At 40.2% G+C, this 17,068-nt stretch overlaps 1 protein-coding gene across 2 annotated transcripts in view; it reads right to left on the reverse strand.

The window, feature by feature from the left end:
- The window catches only part of pi4kaa (phosphatidylinositol 4-kinase, catalytic, alpha a), a 40,816-nt gene that overhangs the window by 11,523 nt on the left and 12,225 nt on the right, over nt 1-17,068 (reverse strand). Inside the window, exons 17-41 of one of the 2 annotated variants that reach the window (XM_080874696.1) lie at nt 16,427-16,527; nt 15,899-16,067; nt 15,238-15,288; nt 15,023-15,131; nt 12,007-12,143; nt 11,785-11,918; nt 11,561-11,643; nt 11,411-11,481; nt 10,107-10,231; nt 9,919-10,000; nt 9,758-9,841; nt 9,384-9,473; nt 9,165-9,284; nt 7,473-7,565; nt 6,197-6,353; nt 5,945-6,072; nt 5,696-5,854; nt 5,445-5,596; nt 5,245-5,352; nt 4,558-4,685; nt 3,141-3,296; nt 2,635-2,714; nt 2,345-2,544; nt 1,024-1,111; nt 770-937 (exon numbers count right to left, since the gene is read on the reverse strand). In XM_080874696.1, coding sequence (XP_080730822.1) covers nt 770-937; nt 1,024-1,111; nt 2,345-2,544; nt 2,635-2,714; nt 3,141-3,296; nt 4,558-4,685; nt 5,245-5,352; nt 5,445-5,596; nt 5,696-5,854; nt 5,945-6,072; nt 6,197-6,353; nt 7,473-7,565; nt 9,165-9,284; nt 9,384-9,473; nt 9,758-9,841; nt 9,919-10,000; nt 10,107-10,231; nt 11,411-11,481; nt 11,561-11,643; nt 11,785-11,918; nt 12,007-12,143; nt 15,023-15,131; nt 15,238-15,288; nt 15,899-16,067; nt 16,427-16,527 — 2,973 coding nt within the window. Of the gene's footprint in view, nt 1-769; nt 938-1,023; nt 1,112-2,344; nt 2,545-2,634; nt 2,715-3,140; nt 3,297-4,464; nt 4,686-5,244; nt 5,353-5,444; nt 5,597-5,695; nt 5,855-5,944; nt 6,073-6,196; nt 6,354-7,472; nt 7,566-9,164; nt 9,285-9,383; nt 9,474-9,757; nt 9,842-9,918; nt 10,001-10,106; nt 10,232-11,410; nt 11,482-11,560; nt 11,644-11,784; nt 11,919-12,006; nt 12,144-15,022; nt 15,132-15,237; nt 15,289-15,898; nt 16,068-16,426; nt 16,528-17,068 lie in introns of both variants that reach the window. The other variant, XM_080874695.1, reaches the window with a different exon arrangement.

A 17,068-nucleotide genomic window follows, 5' to 3' on the forward strand; every position in this document is an offset into this window, starting at 1 on the left:
TGCCAAGAGAACAGTATCGGTATTTGTCTGATTGCACTGTGCCAAGTGTAAAGTTTGGTGGAAGCGGGATCATGGTCTGGGGTTGCTTTTCAGGAGCTGGGCTCAGCCCCTTAGTTAATATGAAAGGAACTGTTAATGCTTCAGCATACCAAGACATTGTGGACAATTTCATGCTCCCAATTTTGTGGAAACAGTTTGGGGATGACCCCTTCCTGTTCCAACATGACCACTGCAAAAAGCAAGGTCCAGAAAGACTTTTATGAGCAAATTTGATGTGGCAGAACTTGACTGGCCTGCACAGAGTCCTGACCTCAACCTGAACACCTTTGAGATGAATTAGAGCGGAGACTGTGAGCCAGGCCTTCTTGTCCAACATCAGTGTTTGACCTAACAAACGTGCTTCTGGAAGAATGGTCAAATATTCCCATAAACACACTGAAATCTTGTGGAAAGCCTTACCAAAAGAGATGAATTTGTTATAGCTGCAGAGGGCCAACATCATATTAAAACCTATGGATTAAGAATGGGACATCACTAAAACTCCTATGAATGTGAAAGCAGACGAGCAAATACTTTTGGCAATATAGTGTAACCGATAATTACTAAGCAATTCTTGGTGCAAATCCACATTGCTTTGTACAGGAGAGCTGGCAGTTTAAAGAAGACATTTTAATGTCTAATCCTTTTAAAAAGTTCAGCACATTAATGAAAGCAGCTTGAGTCAATGCCATGCTGAGCCCAAAAAACCCAAAAACAAATCTTGACCTACTGGAGGAAAAGAGCGTAGCACTTTAACCCCATACTGAGCAGTAAGGGGATGAGGAGGGTACATGCTGCTGAAGTAGGACAGACCAGTGGGCGGGTCAGCCGGAGCCCAACACAAGATGTGGCTCAACTCAGGGGAGTCAGCATCAATAGTGTGCCATGTCACCAGGAACTAAAGAAGGATAATTATATAACATTCAGTCACATTAAACATATAAGATTTCCAAAATCAAGCTTTACAAGAACACCTGATCTCACCTTGACAGCCTCAGGCACATCACTGACTGCACCGGGGTCCAGTCTCACAAGTCTGGTCACTTCAGCAACAATGGCGTCATTCTTAAATCTGGAAAATAAGACATTTAAAATGAAAATCTACACTCTAGTACAAGAAGGATAGTCACACCTTTACATTAAGCACTGGTTTCTTCTTAGTCAGAATTTCGACTATTACAAGCAGCAGACCACAAGGAGGGATGTTGTGTCTTGACCTTTTTTAGTGGCAACATTGTTTTCAAAGCTTATTGTTATGTTTCGGTGTTGTCAGTTTTTTGTTTTTTTGCGTGACTGTCATGTATTTCCTGCTTTACTTTGAAAGTCTGTGTTATCTTAGTGTGTTCAGTTTACGTTTCCTTGTCTCGTCAGGTCTAATTTGCCCCAGCTGTGTTTCCCTCCTGTGGTCCATTCCCTGATTGCTCCTTCTATGTATTTAAGCCTTGTGTTTCAGTATGTCATGGTCGCGATCTCCCCCCGTGTTGTAAATAAATAGTTTGTTGTAAATAGCTGTAAATGGGTTTTGTCAATACTTTCGTTTTGAGACACTTCCGTTTTGGGAATTTGGTGGAGAGCCTTAGTGGGTTTTTTTGTCGTGTGTTTTTTCCTTATTTTTATTTTCCTGCGTTGCACGCCGGTTGCCTAGGCCGGGGTGTAACATTATGTAGGGTGAGTCAAGTGATAGGCTGTTAGGTTTAATGTATGTGTTGTAGGTTGCCATTTAAAAAGCTACATAATGCCATTTAGAAAGCTAGAATGCTTCTGTTTGCTATCTAGGTAACCTACGCATATGACTACGTGCATGACATTGATAAGGGGAACAAGCAGCCTTGAGAAGAACAGATTCTACCAACGACAATCTGGGAGAGCTGCACTCCCATCATATAACCACACACAATGTATAATCATGCTTGCACAGCACAATCACCCTTTGTAACCAGTTATAGTAATTTCTCATAGGTAATACAGCTTTATGAATATCCATGTGTGTAACCAATAAAAACAACCTGCAGGGGGAAAGCAAGTTGAAGTGGGTTGGAGACAACTGCTTCCCTCTCGCGAGTGAAAACTTGAGCTCTATGTGACCTGGTTCCTGAGTGAGTTTATCCAGCAGTATCAGGGGTAAAACTCTGACAAAGGCCTTTAAGATGATTTGATCTATCTTATGCACAAAATGGACAGTTGGCCCTGATGACTCAGAACAGTGCTCTCATGGATTTAGTTAATGGGAAATTAAATGGCAAAAGCGGTTTAATACTCATTTAAACAAATGAGTTATTAGAGATTGTTCTTAGAGATTGGCCACCTTGTTGGTAATTGCATAGCCAGGTATGGAGCGATACTCCAGGCCAGGTTGACGTGGTCCTTCCACTGTTTCTCTGTCAGGCTGATGTATTTGGACCTCCAGTTGGCGATGCTTGTCTCCACTGACTGCTCTGTGGCAATGGCCAGCTCTTGTGTGGAGAGGGGGTTGTACCACGTTGTCAACCGTTCGATCTCACTAGCCTGGGTACACAAACCAGAGGTCAAGAGCATTAAGAAGGTTTTATCATGAACAGGCATCTTAAGTGCAGTCAAAACACTCATATTACTCACCAGTAATGCCAGCAACAGAGTCCTGCGTTTCATGTAGTATTTGTGAAGCTGCGTTCCTCTGTTACTTTTTTTGGATGTGCCTAGAAAAAGAAAAGGTACAAAAAGTCAGTCCATAAGTCCTTTATGGACTGACTTTTTGTACCTTAATGTCTCACAGACATTTCCCATCTGTGTTCGTCTCTTTGATTTGGAAAAGGTGATGGCTTGGATATTTCACCAGTTCAAAGTCTAGAGCAGTGCAGTCCAAATGACTGCAAGAGTTTTTGCTATATCAAAGATGCTTTTAATGTCCATATTTTCATTTTACATTTTATGATGCCACCCAGACCGAAAGGAAATGTCAGTCACACTCTTAAAACAAATGATATGACATTGTGATATGACACACTTTAGCAACATTTAAACTATATTTGATTATTGAAGGAAGTGCTATTATCAGTTTCGAAAGGCTCTTGAATAAAATATTCATTCTTTGTACTGTCCGAAACACTGAACCTAGGTTCTACCTGATTTTTTGGATGTGGTGGACATGCCACTCGACAGCGGGTACGTATTGATCCATCCCTGGCCAGTCTGTTGGGTGCGGGAGCTGGAATCCATGTTGCCCCTTAGATCAGCAGCGTTCATCACTGACAGGCTGTTCAAAGATGCATCCTGATTATCTGTTCAAATGCAAACAGAATCAGTGTGGCCATGAACGCAGTGGGTTACTCTCAGCACATCTACATCTGTGCTTTATTAAACTTATACAAGAGCGTTCCTTACACATAAAACAGTCACAAACAATATGAGCGATAATGAGGGAGTTGTTGAAGAGCGAGATGAACCATGTCACTTAGCCCTCTGCTGATGTCATGATCATGTATTTGAAATCGAGGGACTCCGGAATAAATGTAGGTAGCCGGTGCACTGATACTGGATCGGATGCAAGTAATCTGAGCCAGAATTTGCACTGAGGACCTGAAGAGGTATGCTCTGTATGAGTATGAGACAATGTCTAGAGAGTATTTTAAATTCAGGGAATTTAAAATTAAAATAGAAAGTAGCTCGTCCACAGAAGGACTGGTAGCTCCCCTTACGATAAGGGTTCAGATCGCGCGAACAGGTGTGGGATTAGAGCTCTGGGTAGCTCCCCAACTGGGTCTAGACTGGGTCTAGAGAGTATTTTAAATTCAGGGAATTTAAAATAGAAAGTAGCTCGTCCACAGAAGGACTGGTAGCTCCCCTTACGATAAGGGTTCAGATCGCGCGAACAGGTGTGAAATGTGTGTGTTTAGTTAGTTAGTTTGTTTTAATCAATTTTAAATCGTGCTTTTTATTTGTTTTTGTTTCTAATGTCTCTGTCTCTGAATTGTGCTATACAAATAAATTTGCCTTGCCTTGCCTTGCCTTGCCTTTTGTCAAGGTCTTTGGGTATGAAGAGGAAGGAAATTTCTTGGTTGGAAGAAAAACATTTTTTTCAATTTATGGTTTCTTTAAAAATGATCACTTGGGGGACTGGTGGGCTGATATGATGAGTAGTCATGCATGTTGACGCAGCTGACAAATTTGTGCTTTTCCTCACAGCTTCTAAATATTTAAGACAAAAACTGACTTAAATTTTATGGATCACAAAGTAGAGGAAATGAGTAAAGAAAGAGTAGAAAAACTGAGCATATGAGAGGAACCAAAATAAGAACGTTTAGGGAAAAGAGAAAAGAAAAGTAAATTAAATCAATATCAAAGATGCATATATCAGGAGGACTGTGAGGAAAAGCAATCTCAAATTTGACCCACGTAAAAGCATGCCCCTGCTGCAATGCAGTCGAAGCTCCACTGCTTTAGGCTTACTTAAGATAGATATTGGAGAAGTGCTGGACACGATAAGCGATCCAAATATCCCAGCAGAGAGCGTGCTCGGGGCTGGGGTAGTACCAAGCTCACCAGGTGGGACCAAATGAGATGCTGCCAGGTACTTCTTGTCAGACAGGATGCTGGCGTAAAAACGGATTATGATGCTGATGTCCTCACGGAGACGCTTGTCACCCTGGGTGGGGAACTTTGGAGCCACACTAGAAAGACAAAAACATTAAATGTCTCACTAGGGTTAGATTAGGGCTAATACTACCTAAATCCTGAATTAGGGTTAGGGCTAACCCTAAGGCTATCTTGGCTCTAAAGGTTGGAATGCTGGTTAACTTACTTCTTTGGTCCAGATTAAAAGAGCTCAACACGTTAAAGACAGCGAGAATGACAGAGACCTGACTTTCGTTCCAAAATGGTTCAATTTTTTCCCCTTTTCATGCAGCACTTTTTCAAGTTTTACATTTTTTGTGATTGATTAACTGCCTTGCCAGTTGTTGGATGAATTGATGAATTGTCACTAGTTTATAGTTTATTTATAAGTTTTTACTTTACAAAGTAATAATATATAGGATGGTTTAAAAAGTTTCAATGTAAATTTAATTACAAACAATAACAGAATACAAATAAACAAAAGCTAGGAGGTTGGGTGAAAGATTGAAGACAGACATGCTGAAGTTAGCATGCTAATCAGCTAGCACTGAAAAATGTTAACTTGTTGTAAGCCTAGATTTGATTGAAGAAGAGCAAGCATCTGAGTCTGACTACCTGAAGTAATCAAAGGCAGTAGAGTAGATCTTCTCCCGGAGCACATTTCTTACAGTTGCATTGGTGACGACGTCAGAGTGGAGCAAAGCCAGACCAAGAGTGAGCAGCCTAGAGCACAGAGAAAGATGGTTTTCATAGAGGAAAGAGATTTTGTATAAGCACACCATAAATACTATGTAAACACTGTGACTGGTATATACCTGAAGCGAGGTCCAATGGCAGCTACATGGCGGTTGAGGCTACTCTTAGCCCCACCAACATCTAGAGACAGAGAGCGCTGCATCAAACTGCCAAAGATTTCCACTTGATCTGCACTGGAGTATTTTGCGATCTCAAATCTCTGGACCAGAAACTAGTTGAACAGGGAGACACAGAACAAGGCGAGAATTTAAAAAGAATTGACTAACAAGATAACACATAAACAACTCAAGCAGATTGGCAGTTATCCAACCTCTATCCAGACATGGTGAGGGGTGACATTTGGAGGGCAGGGGATGGGCTGGCTTTCCTCTGAGGCAGCGAGAGGATCAGCCTCCACCTGAGCATCCGAGAACAAGCCCATCTTCAGCTCCACAGTCATCTGCCATGCTCCTGCCATCTCTCGCATGAACTAAGCGGGCATACAGGATACTGACACTATGTATGCAATTCAAGTATGCCGACAAGAGAGAGAGGTTTTTGTTTGTTTGAGTATATGTACCGGTACTTCCATCCCTATACGTGCGGCCAGCAGCCACTCCCAACAGGCAATTGCTGTTTCCATACCATGTTCTGTAAACATCTTGAGTGGAGACCAGCACAGGTGGTGCAGGAGCTGAGGATCACAATCTACAGGCAATTCAGGAGAGAAAATGCCACCCCACCCCCCAAAAAAAGAGAGAGACATGAATTTGATACCAACATCATCACTTATAATACCAAAATACCAAAGTAAATCATAAAGGAAAATAACCTTTGGTGCTAATGAGCAAGGCAGTCAGTTTGAACATGGCCTCAGTAAAAGCCTCAGGCTGTGCAGAGTCTAATGCTTCTCCCAATTGTTTAATCATCAGTCGGCCCAAATCAGACTGTCCCCGGACTGCCTGGGCAAAGTGGATCATGCCTGATACCTACAAATGAAAGAGAACATTTATGAGTATGAAAAATGTATCTAATAAACAGATGTTATGTTTCCAAAATCTGCCTGCATCGTATTCTGGTTTCACTCTGGCACCGTTATGAGCCCTTCAAGATTTCAGCATTCACCAAACAAAATTTCAGAAGGATCTGTGTTTTTTTCAACCAAAATAATGTGGCCATGATCACTAACGCAATAGCTAACGCAGTCCAACTTTTCCCCCTTTGATTACATTACAGAGATCTCTGGACCATTAGATCAGGTACTGGTCCATTAGAAGTGGCCATTATCCACAGTGTGATCAACAATGGCCACCGACAACTCAACTAGATTTTGGAACCTCCAGGATCAAAAATTAAGCCAACACATAAATGCCAAAAAACAGCCTCCAGATCTGTCTAGTAGTATTGCTTGTGATGTTAATTATACTAACAACTTACCCAATGAATTAAACTCCAGTATTTTACTGGCATGTTACTTTGTTGTAGTTACTCTAGCAAGTATATGTTCCTGTGTTGTGCACTCTTAACTAAGACTGTTAGCATTAGCTGATCCTTTCTCAGGCCACCCTTTTCATGACAATATCACCCCTTCACACTTTTGGGGGGGGGGGGGGGGGAATCTACCACAGGTGGAGGATGGACTCAATCTGGGTGACTTCTATTGTCTTATGTAGTTTGGGACTGATTGTTGGAGTAGGTGTAGTTTTTCCTTTGCTGTGGAGTCAGGTGGGCCACCATGGGCTGCGTGGAGCTTGGTGCTGCTGCTGCCATGGACCCCCGTCTGATGGGCCTAAACCTGCCTGTCCTTGGTATATTTCGGGGAACAGGGGTGCCTATGGGGGTTAGCGGTTGGTACCCCAAAGTACCTCCTCTCTGGCTTCAGGGGGGGAGTACTTTGGCCACCCCGATCCTTTCCTCCCCATCCCTAATGGCTTCTCTCCTCCCACTTCATCACACCAACACACATGCGGGGCCTTGGGGTGCATCACTGAGGTTCAGGTTTCTCTTCCTCTCCCTCTGTTAACTTTCTCCCCAACTTCTTTCTTTTTTTTTTCTCCATCCCCCAGTCTTTTAGTGAATATGGGTTGTAATATTTATTGTGACTTTACCTCTCCAGCGTATCTGTTCCTGAGATTGAGGGAGGCCATGAAGTTTGAGTAGTCCTTTTTCACACAGGCTGGTCTCTCAGTTAGTTGAGTGGACTAAAGGAGAAAGTGACAAAGAAGAGCCTAATAAACCACGCTGTTACTATAAGCATAAACTGTTACTAATAAAAAACAGTCATAACTCATTTGTGCTCAACGTGACATGACAGTTACCAGAACAAAAGTTTATCTGTCAAGTGTGAATAGAGTACTGAATAACTTGTTGCAGATTTGCTAACCCTATTGTGTAAACCAGAGCACTTTATATTTTAGGTCATATTTTATGCACTACTGACATTTTAATGTAATAAAACAGATTTAACGATTCACATGCATAGTTGTTCAGTTGAAGACAAACAAAAGCAACAGAGTTATTACACACAGCAATGTTACCTTTACAATGACAGAAGGTTTATTTGATGAAGGTTTTTAAATCACATTTCTGCACTAGGATCAGTCCATAAAGAAAACTTAAATGGCAAAACTCTCCCAAAATCACTAATAATGTACTCTGATAATTAATATATTAAAATATCTAAGAAAACAAAGAAAAAAATCATGTGACTGACTGCACTGCCACTAATGCTAGGGCAACTTTGAGTGTAAACATCTGCACAGACAACATGCTATCACAAAGCTATCAAACAACCCAGGGTGATGTAAAAGTTGAGTACATGCCAGCCAAAAAAACACAACCAGAACCTGATTGTGTTATCTGCAACAGATAACAAAAGCTGATATAAGGAGTCAGGCTTGCAGTATTGCAGCCTTCATTTCTATCTGTACATGTTTCTGGAGAAAAATCATTGTAAATGCATTTTAATATTAAAAGATAACCAGAATAAATAAAAAAAATTGAGTTTTTAAATAATGACTTCATGACTTCATAAAAACTGTGTTCTGTATTTCTGTCCAAAACTAAAATTTGTTTTATCTGAAACATGTTAGTATGAAAATGATGCACAAATAAAATCAGGCTGGGGGAAAATATTTTTGGAGCACTGTATGTATGCCCTCCTTATGATAGGATTATGTACTGGTGTGTGGGACCGTTATCTCAGGTTTACATGGCTGACTGATAGTTATTTATTTCAGGTGATGTTATGGAGTAACTCAAAGGTAATGTAATAAGTAGTGTAGAGTAGTGTAGTAGTAGTGTTGTAAAAGCTCACCTTTCAGAACACTCACTTCACCAGATGCGCCTTGTTTCTTTTCCTCACCTTTGATTGGGTGTGGTGCTTTCCCTTAATTGCACTCGCCTGTCACTCGTTATATAAGGACTGCACTCACCTACAGCTCACTCTTTCTTCACATGAGGTGGCAGCTGAGGTGAGTTTCTGTTTGAGTCTCCTGAGTTTATGTATTATTTTGAGTTACTAAGTTACTTAAATCACACTTTATTTCCTTTCAGAGATAGCAGTCCGTGTGTCTTTCCTTCAATTCATTCAATAAAACGAAAAACCCTGCAAGTGATTACTGACTGTTCATTCTCATTCTGACCGGATGAGCCCATGATGGTAACAATCTCCAACCTCCTCTGAACCTTCCTCCAAAACAAGTAGAGAAATTACTACTAAAATAACAAAACATGTAACTTTTTTTTTTTGTAGCAACCCCAACACTTGAATTTGTAAAAATGATGAGTGTATCACCCACCCCAAGTGTGGTGCTCTGCCTGTTGTAACCAGCAAAGTGCAGGATGCTTTCTGTGGCCATGGCTAGGCCTGTGTGCTGGGAGAGGCCTGATACCCAGTTCTGATGTTTGTTTAGATACTCCTGAAAAGACCAGGTAAAGCACAGTGGTTTAAAGCATGTTTAAGGCAACATGTGGAGTTTTGCATGTTACAGACTAGAATGTTTCAAAATAAATGTTACCTGTAGGTGGGATTTGGTCACAGATGGAGCCCACTTCATAGCCTCTTTAAGAATTTCTCCACAGCGTGCTGCAAAATCCTTCACTATGCTCTAGAACCAAAGAGACAATAGGTCTTTTATATATGAGAAAAAAAAATCTACTACATAGACAATACATTACAAAAATCTATTATCTAATAGTGCTTGCTCATAGGGGGTCATATGATTGTTGGGTTTTTCTCTGTATCTATTATTGTAGGATCTACTGTACAATATAAAGCGCCTTGAGGCGACTGTTGTTGTGATTTGGCGCTATATAAATAAAATTGAATTGAATTAATACATATATAGGGGAAAGAACTGAAAAACACAAATCATAAGTAAAGCAACATTACCTCTCTGGCTTCATACGTGTCTGGGACAGTGATTCTGTATGGTGTATCTGGGATGTCATAATAAGGCTGGTCTTTATGAATGTCCTGCAATAGATCCAAATTATACAGCATAAGTCATGGTATACAAATGCAGTATAACAGTCTTAATGATCATCACATACTGCACTGAGTGAGAGGGAAAGAGTCTGCAGAATGTCCAACATAGTCTTCAGCACACGGCCACTCCACAACAAGTGGGGGAAACTAAGTAGAGAGAAAATACAGTCAATTAGGAACCTGCTTTTGTACAGTTAATGTGACTCTGGGTGATATTTTAAGTAAATTAACATGTGCATCAAGTCTTGCTCACGTTTCAGCCAAGCCAGACAAGTATTTGTCAGCCACTCTACGGATCCTTTTGTGGATGTGGTTGAAGTTCACCAGGAGGAACTGAGCGTGGCGTTCAAGCTCCTCCTCATGGGCTTTGGTTTTTGGCTAAAAGTGTGACATTATGTAATTTTATTGTAGAATATTTTCAAGATTATGTCATTAAAATAGTTTACAGTGATATACATGACATGAAACTGAGAAAAGCAGTAAATCCTCACATTTGAGAGCTGGAAATTCACTTTCACCGAATTGCTTCTGTAAATCATGTAAAGCAACTCTATTGGAGTCCAAAAATAAAATCTAAATCTAAAATCAGTATATCAGGAGTCCTTTAAGACTACAATTGGGAACCTTTCTAAGTGTAGTTTATGTGTACAGTAGGTCATTTATTTTTGATTTGTTTCTCCCTGGAGAGCAAAGTCAGAAAAGAAAAACTGAATCAGTTTGACTGCAGTCTATACACAATCTGGTTGGGTGCTTGTCTTTTAACTGCAGTGTTTTTCTATTAACTGTGTGTTCTATTTGAGATGAGTGACTAATATTGATTTAATTGGGTCCTGTCTACTTTTGTTCCACAACCAACATGTTTTTAAATGTTATATGATAATCTTCCAGCGCTCCTGCAGTAGTTTTTGGATCTGATGCGTATGACTTCAGCTTTGCTTAATGTTATCTAACTGTTACAAAACATTTGATTTACAACTGAGTCTCGAGATGGACCTTTAGTGTATGTGAGGGGTTATGAATAGCACACCTAAAACACCCAAATTGTTAAATCTGTGCAGTTTATCTTCTGTTTTGGTTAAGGGTAAGAACCCTGTCTTATGGGGGAGAGTGTGACGGCTGCATGGCAGGTGTTGGTTTTCTGTGTCTATCTATTCCAGGTAATTGGTGGGTGGCGCTGACCCAGTTTAGGACGCAGCACACCTGAGCAGATGGTGCTGAGGAAAATCAGTCCCTTGGGCTGACTCTTCTCTACTCATATCCTATCCCCTTGTTTGCTGACTGGTAGAGCACTCTCTTTTGTTTTTGCATGCACAAACTCACTCATACATTTTCCCTGCAATCAGACACTGCATATATACTGAAAACCAGTATTTGTTTTTTTATTTAAATAAATCATTTAACAGCAACCTAATGCTATGTATGATCGCCCTTTTTTGATACATTCTTTTGAGTCAGGTCATGACAAATAATATGTATTTAACCAAAGAACACATTGAATAATAAAGTAAAGATATAAATGCACTTAAGATATACTTTGACTTCTAACATCTTACTTACTTTTTCAGCCATCATTTGCAGGAAGACCTCAAAAACCTTGTCGCTAACAGCAATCACACACTGCATCATACCTGAAAACATTTGAATGTGCAGAATAAATGATTGAAAAATACCAATTTACTGGCAATGTTTTTTTTTAGTTGTTCTTACCAGATTTATCCTTCTGTATTGCTCTGTCCTCAAAGTATCGAAACATAACCTGAAAGCGGTCCAAGTCCAGAGAATGCAGCATCCTAACAGATGTGAGAAAAACAAACCAGAATAAAGGTTAGATATATATACTAGTCAAGTTTTATTTGTCTAGTACAAACTGGAGAAGATGTGCATGAGATTTTATATTAAAAAATAAATAAATAAATCTCATGCTGGCTTACCTCATATACTCCAATCTGTAAACAGACAGCAAATATGTGGACATGGCAAAGTCCAGCTTGTTGATGAGAGCAGCCACCTCTGGAGGAGGATCCAGCAGGTTGATGATGGTACTGCGTAGATCATTCAGCTCTGCCTGGAATTCAACAATCAATCAAAAACTAGTGCCAGCAGGTAAACTACAAAATATCTGGGTGTTTGTCTGCATGTGGGCATTCTCATACCGGAGTGACAGTATCATTCTTCAGGGCAGAGTTGTACTGCAGCTCTGAGCGTAAAGGTTCTCCACTGGGAAACGTGAGCAACGGTGATTTGGTCGCTATCTCACAAACCCCTTCATACCACTCCTCTGGCCACAAACCTAAACATTTCAACAGCAGCAAATTTAGGATTTACATCTTTAAAATGAATGGTGTCATGTGAGTAAATGCCAAATGGTTAATCTCATCCACATATTACTGTATTTTTCAAAGCTTCCTTACTAACTCACTAACAAATATATCACCCAATGTCTGTTAGAAAAAAAAAAAATTAGAAAAATAAAAACTTTGACTCCTTGGAAGGAAAATGTGGTTTGAATCATATCTAGCTAGCACGGTTAAATTTGTTCATGTAAATAGGGTGTCTTCTTCATTATGGAGTTCCCCAGGGTGCTATGCTGGGACCCGTTCTATATACGTTATATATTCTTCCCTAAAGCTGTATTTTTAGAAGGCATAGCATATATTTTCATTACTATGCAGATGAAACTCAGCTTTATCCATCCATCCATTTCCTTCCACTTATCCGAGGCTGGGTCACGGGGGCAGCAGCCCAAGCAGAGAAGCCCAGACCTCCCTCTCCCCAGCCACCTCCTCCAGCTTATCCGGGGGAACACCAAGGCGTTCCCAGGCCAGCCGAGAGATATAATCTCTCCAGTGTGTCCTGGGTTTGCCCCGGGGCCTCCTCCCGGTGGGACATGCCTGGAAAACCTCACCCAGGAGGCGCCCAGAGGAAATCCTTGTCAAATGCCCGAACCACCTCAGCTGGCTCCTTTCGATGTGGAGGAGCACCAGCTCTACTCTGAGCCCCTCCCGAATGGCCGAACGTCTCACCCCATCTCTAAGGGAGAGGCCAGCCACCCTTCGGAGGAAGCCCATTTCCGCCGCTTGTATCCGCGATCTCGTTCTTTCGGTCACTACCCACAGCTCGTGACCATAGGTGAGGGTAGGGACGTAGATCGACCAGTAAATTGAGAGCTTCGCTTTTACACTCAGCTCTATCTTCACCACAACAGACCGGTACAGCGTCCACATCACTGTAGCCGCTGCACCAATCCGTCTGTCGATCTCCCGCTCCCTTCTCCCATCACTCATGAACAAGACCGCGAGAGACTTAAACTCCTCCACTTGGGGCAGGGTCTTGTCCCTGACCCGGAGTGGGCACTCCACCCTTTTCTGGCTTTATCTATCTAATATATTTCATCTATCCAAAGCAAAAATGACACACACAAAATTAGTTTAACTGCAGAAATGTCTTAAAGACATAAACCTGAAATTCAGATGAAACAAAAAAGGTTGCTGTACTTGGCCCTAAAAACCTTTGAAAAATGGTGTCTCTCCAGATACTTACTTCGGATAATATTAACTTGGCCTCCAGTAATACTGTGAGGAATCTTCACATAATTTTTGATTAGGATAATTCTTAATAAATAAATAATAAATATTTTGGACTGCTTCCTGGCATTTGCATTGTATCTCTAAAATTCAAAACATCCTGTCACAGAGTGATGGTGATTGACTAGTTTATGTATTTACTATTTCTAGGATGGACTATTGTAATTCATTATTATCAGTTTGTTTTAAAGGCTCCCTGAAAAGGCTTTAATGGATCCAGACTGCTGCAGCGAGAGTAGTGAAAGGGACAAGAAAGAGAGAGCCTATTTATCCCATTTGTTATCTTTGCTGGCTCCTTGTTAATCCAGAATGAAATTAAAAATCCTCCTCCTCATATACAGGCCTTGATATACTACCTTTTCACCGCAATAGAGCACTAGGGTATCCTAGGGTATTTAAAAGTAAAATAAGAGGCAGAGACCTCAGCTCTCTATGGAACCAGCTTACAGTTTAGATATAGCAGACAGAAATCTTCTCTAGTTTTAAGTACTGTATATGCTTTAAAAAAAGGGAAAGTTTTAAGCTTATAGTTAGGTGAGTCTGAACATTCCCTTAGTTATGCTACAAAATGCCTAGGCTACTAGCGGGTTCCCATTATGCACCAAGTGTTTCTTCTTCACTCACAGCTTTTCATTGTCTATGTGTATATAAACCACTTTGTGGAAGAGAGCCAGAGTTCAATAGTAACTAATGATTAAATCCAGTGTGTCCTTTGTCCTATTTCTTTCCCCTCATCCCCAACTGTTCACAGCAGATGGCTGCCAATCCCTGAGCCTGGTTCTGCTGGAGGTTTCTTCCTGTTAAAAGGGAGTTTTCCATCCCACTGTTACCAAGTGCTTGCTCATAGAGGGTTGTCCGATTGTTCCGGCTTTCTCTCCATTATTGCAGGCTCTTTCCTTTACAATATAAAGTGCCTTGAGATGGGACAATCACCGCACCACTAGCACTGTTGCTTCACAGCAAGAAGGTCCTGTTTGATTCCACCTATCCTGGCTGGGGCCCTTCTGTGTGGAGTGTGCATGTTCCCTGTATTTGTGTGAGTTCTCTCCAGGTACTTCTGCTTCCTCCCACAGTCCAAAGACATGCAGTAAGTGGGGTTAGGTTAATTGGTAATTCTAAATTTCCCATAGATATGAATGTGAATGCCCCTGACAAGGATAAATGGAAGAAAATGGATGAATGGATAAATAAAAATTAAATTAAATATATAAAGAATAAGGGGTGGATTAAGACTTTTGCACAGTACTACATTTAATCCTAAAAAGAAGCTACAGATATATGAATTCATTAAGGCTTTTATAATAAATTAAAGATAATGGTGATTCCAGGAATAAAAAAATGTTTGCTTGAAAACTTTCCCACAAATTCCCACTGCATTTCCTAATTTAAAACAGACTGATATGATGAGACTACTAAAATAAATGGGAGACAAAATAGTAAAACTGACATTTTACAGGACTAAGGATGCAAAACAGAAATAGAGCTACAAAAATTTCAGTTTGCTTTACTGTGATAAAACAAACAAAATTTTGATATTTCTGATATTTTTGTACACAACACAACAGAAATAAACAACTCCTTCTACCTGAACCCTCCACAGCAAATCCCATGACTACGGAGTAGAGCCAGAAGTCTCTAAAGAGCTTCTGCAGGCGTGGCTTTGCCTCCTTGATTGGTGGTAGCCTCTTTGTCAGCTAAAAACAGAAGAAGAGGAGGGATAACAGACCTTTTAAAAGTGCTAGGTTTACACTAACTCTGAATTATCAAAGATTATATGATGAAAATACACAAATCACTTACCACTGCAATGACTGGAATAAGGACTCCAAGATTTCCGGCACTGCTTGATGCCTGAAGGTACAGAGCTGAATTAGCCACTTGAAAATAGACTACCACTTTATTTAATTAATGAGTTAACTACATTAAATATTTTCTACACAAGCAAAAGTTTCAGTGTTTAACAAATTTATTAAACACCCTAGCATAAAAAAAAACAAACAAGAAACCTGTAAATTCCCATGCTAATAAAAATATTAAAATTTGAAAAATTTAATTTATGGAGCACTGTAAAAACTATAAAGTCAGGGGGGTTGAGATCTGAAGGAAACTAAATACAGTGTGACTTAACAGCTACTATATGCATCACCTATGTTTCCTGGCTCTAGCTGCAGGAAAACTGTAAAAATCGGAATCATTTCCCAATTATAGTATGCTGTTATCTTATGAAAGCAGATTGCCAAGAAAATGAAGCAAAGCCATTTAAGGTAAAAACTTCCTCTTGCATGTGTTGACTTCACTTGACTTGTTTGACCTTATACCTAACTACCCTATGTTGTTTTTAGTTCCACTTGTGTTGTTTTTCCTTCCCATTATAACAAATTTCCCACGTGTGGGACTAATAAAGGTTATCTTATCTTATCTTATCTTATACTGGAATGTGCAATGTGAGTGTGTGCCATACCTTCAGAGTTGGGCCCTTGTCTGAGGCCCTTTCACTGGCTCGCTTGCCTTCTAAGCCCAGCTGAACAAAGAGTTCTAGCAGGTTGACTAGCAGCTCGTCAACCATATGCTCAGCCTGAAGGTTTGCTGCTATGTTACCCAGTGCATTTATAACAGCCAAGGAACAGTGTCTGCAGAAAGAGGAAGGAACATTTATGTACGAGATAAGCAGTAGCACATGCGTTTCTGTAACAGCGGGGGTATGGTTCACATTCAGGCTCCCATAAGAGAATTGATACAGTTTTTGCTTGCTGATGCTCAAGATGGAGAAAAAAAAACAAAAGAAAACTCAGCTACATTGAAGCTTGAAATAAACATTTGAATGCTAACACAGGACTGTAGAGCAAGTGGCCAACACTTGCACTGAAATGACAATAGTAAAGAAAAAAACATGACGCCAATGTGAACAAGCAAAACCATAACACCAGGGGGGGGGAAAATGCTCTTTTAAGACTAAAATTCCTCATCTGCCCTATAAGGTGATTCTTACCTGTATCCGTGATCTTTGTAATCTTTAGTAGAGTAAACCATGGAGCTTGCCTTGACACTGATCTGCTGGAATAAATTCCAAACTTCCTGGTAGATGTATTGCTAAAGTGGAAGGAAAAAGAGAAAAAAAACCACAAAGTTCCCCTTCAAAAATAAAAATTACACTTTAAAAAGGTTAGATTTGGGTCTAATATCACTGCATATGATGTCATATACTGTCCTTCCTCTGAAAAAGAAAGCATACCACAGAAGCTTGATTCCCTTGTATAACTCACAATTGTGCGTAAGTATTAAAAGGAACTGCACTGCAGTGGTTTAAATCACAGAGATTCCTATGATTCCAATTTCTTAATATAATTAGGAAGCCTTCTTCACATGCAAAAGTTAGTAATGGAGTTCCACAGGGTTCTGTGCTGGGAACCAAATCTGTTAACATCATACATGCTTCCCTTGGGCATTATTATTGTAAGACACTGCTATGCAGATGATACCCTAGTTTTGTTTAGCCATGTCTTACCCTACAATATAAAGTGCCTTGAAGCAACTGCTGTTATGAATTGGCACTTCATAAATAAAATTGCATTCAATTGAATTACTCTAGAAGCTTGAAGTTCTAAGACACATGAAGTTTGAAGATAAACAC

This window comes from Rhamphochromis sp. 'chilingali', assembly GCF_963969265.1.
Source record: "Rhamphochromis sp. 'chilingali' genome assembly, chromosome: 2".
NCBI classification, from domain to species: domain Eukaryota; kingdom Metazoa; phylum Chordata; class Actinopteri; order Cichliformes; family Cichlidae; genus Rhamphochromis; species Rhamphochromis sp. 'chilingali'.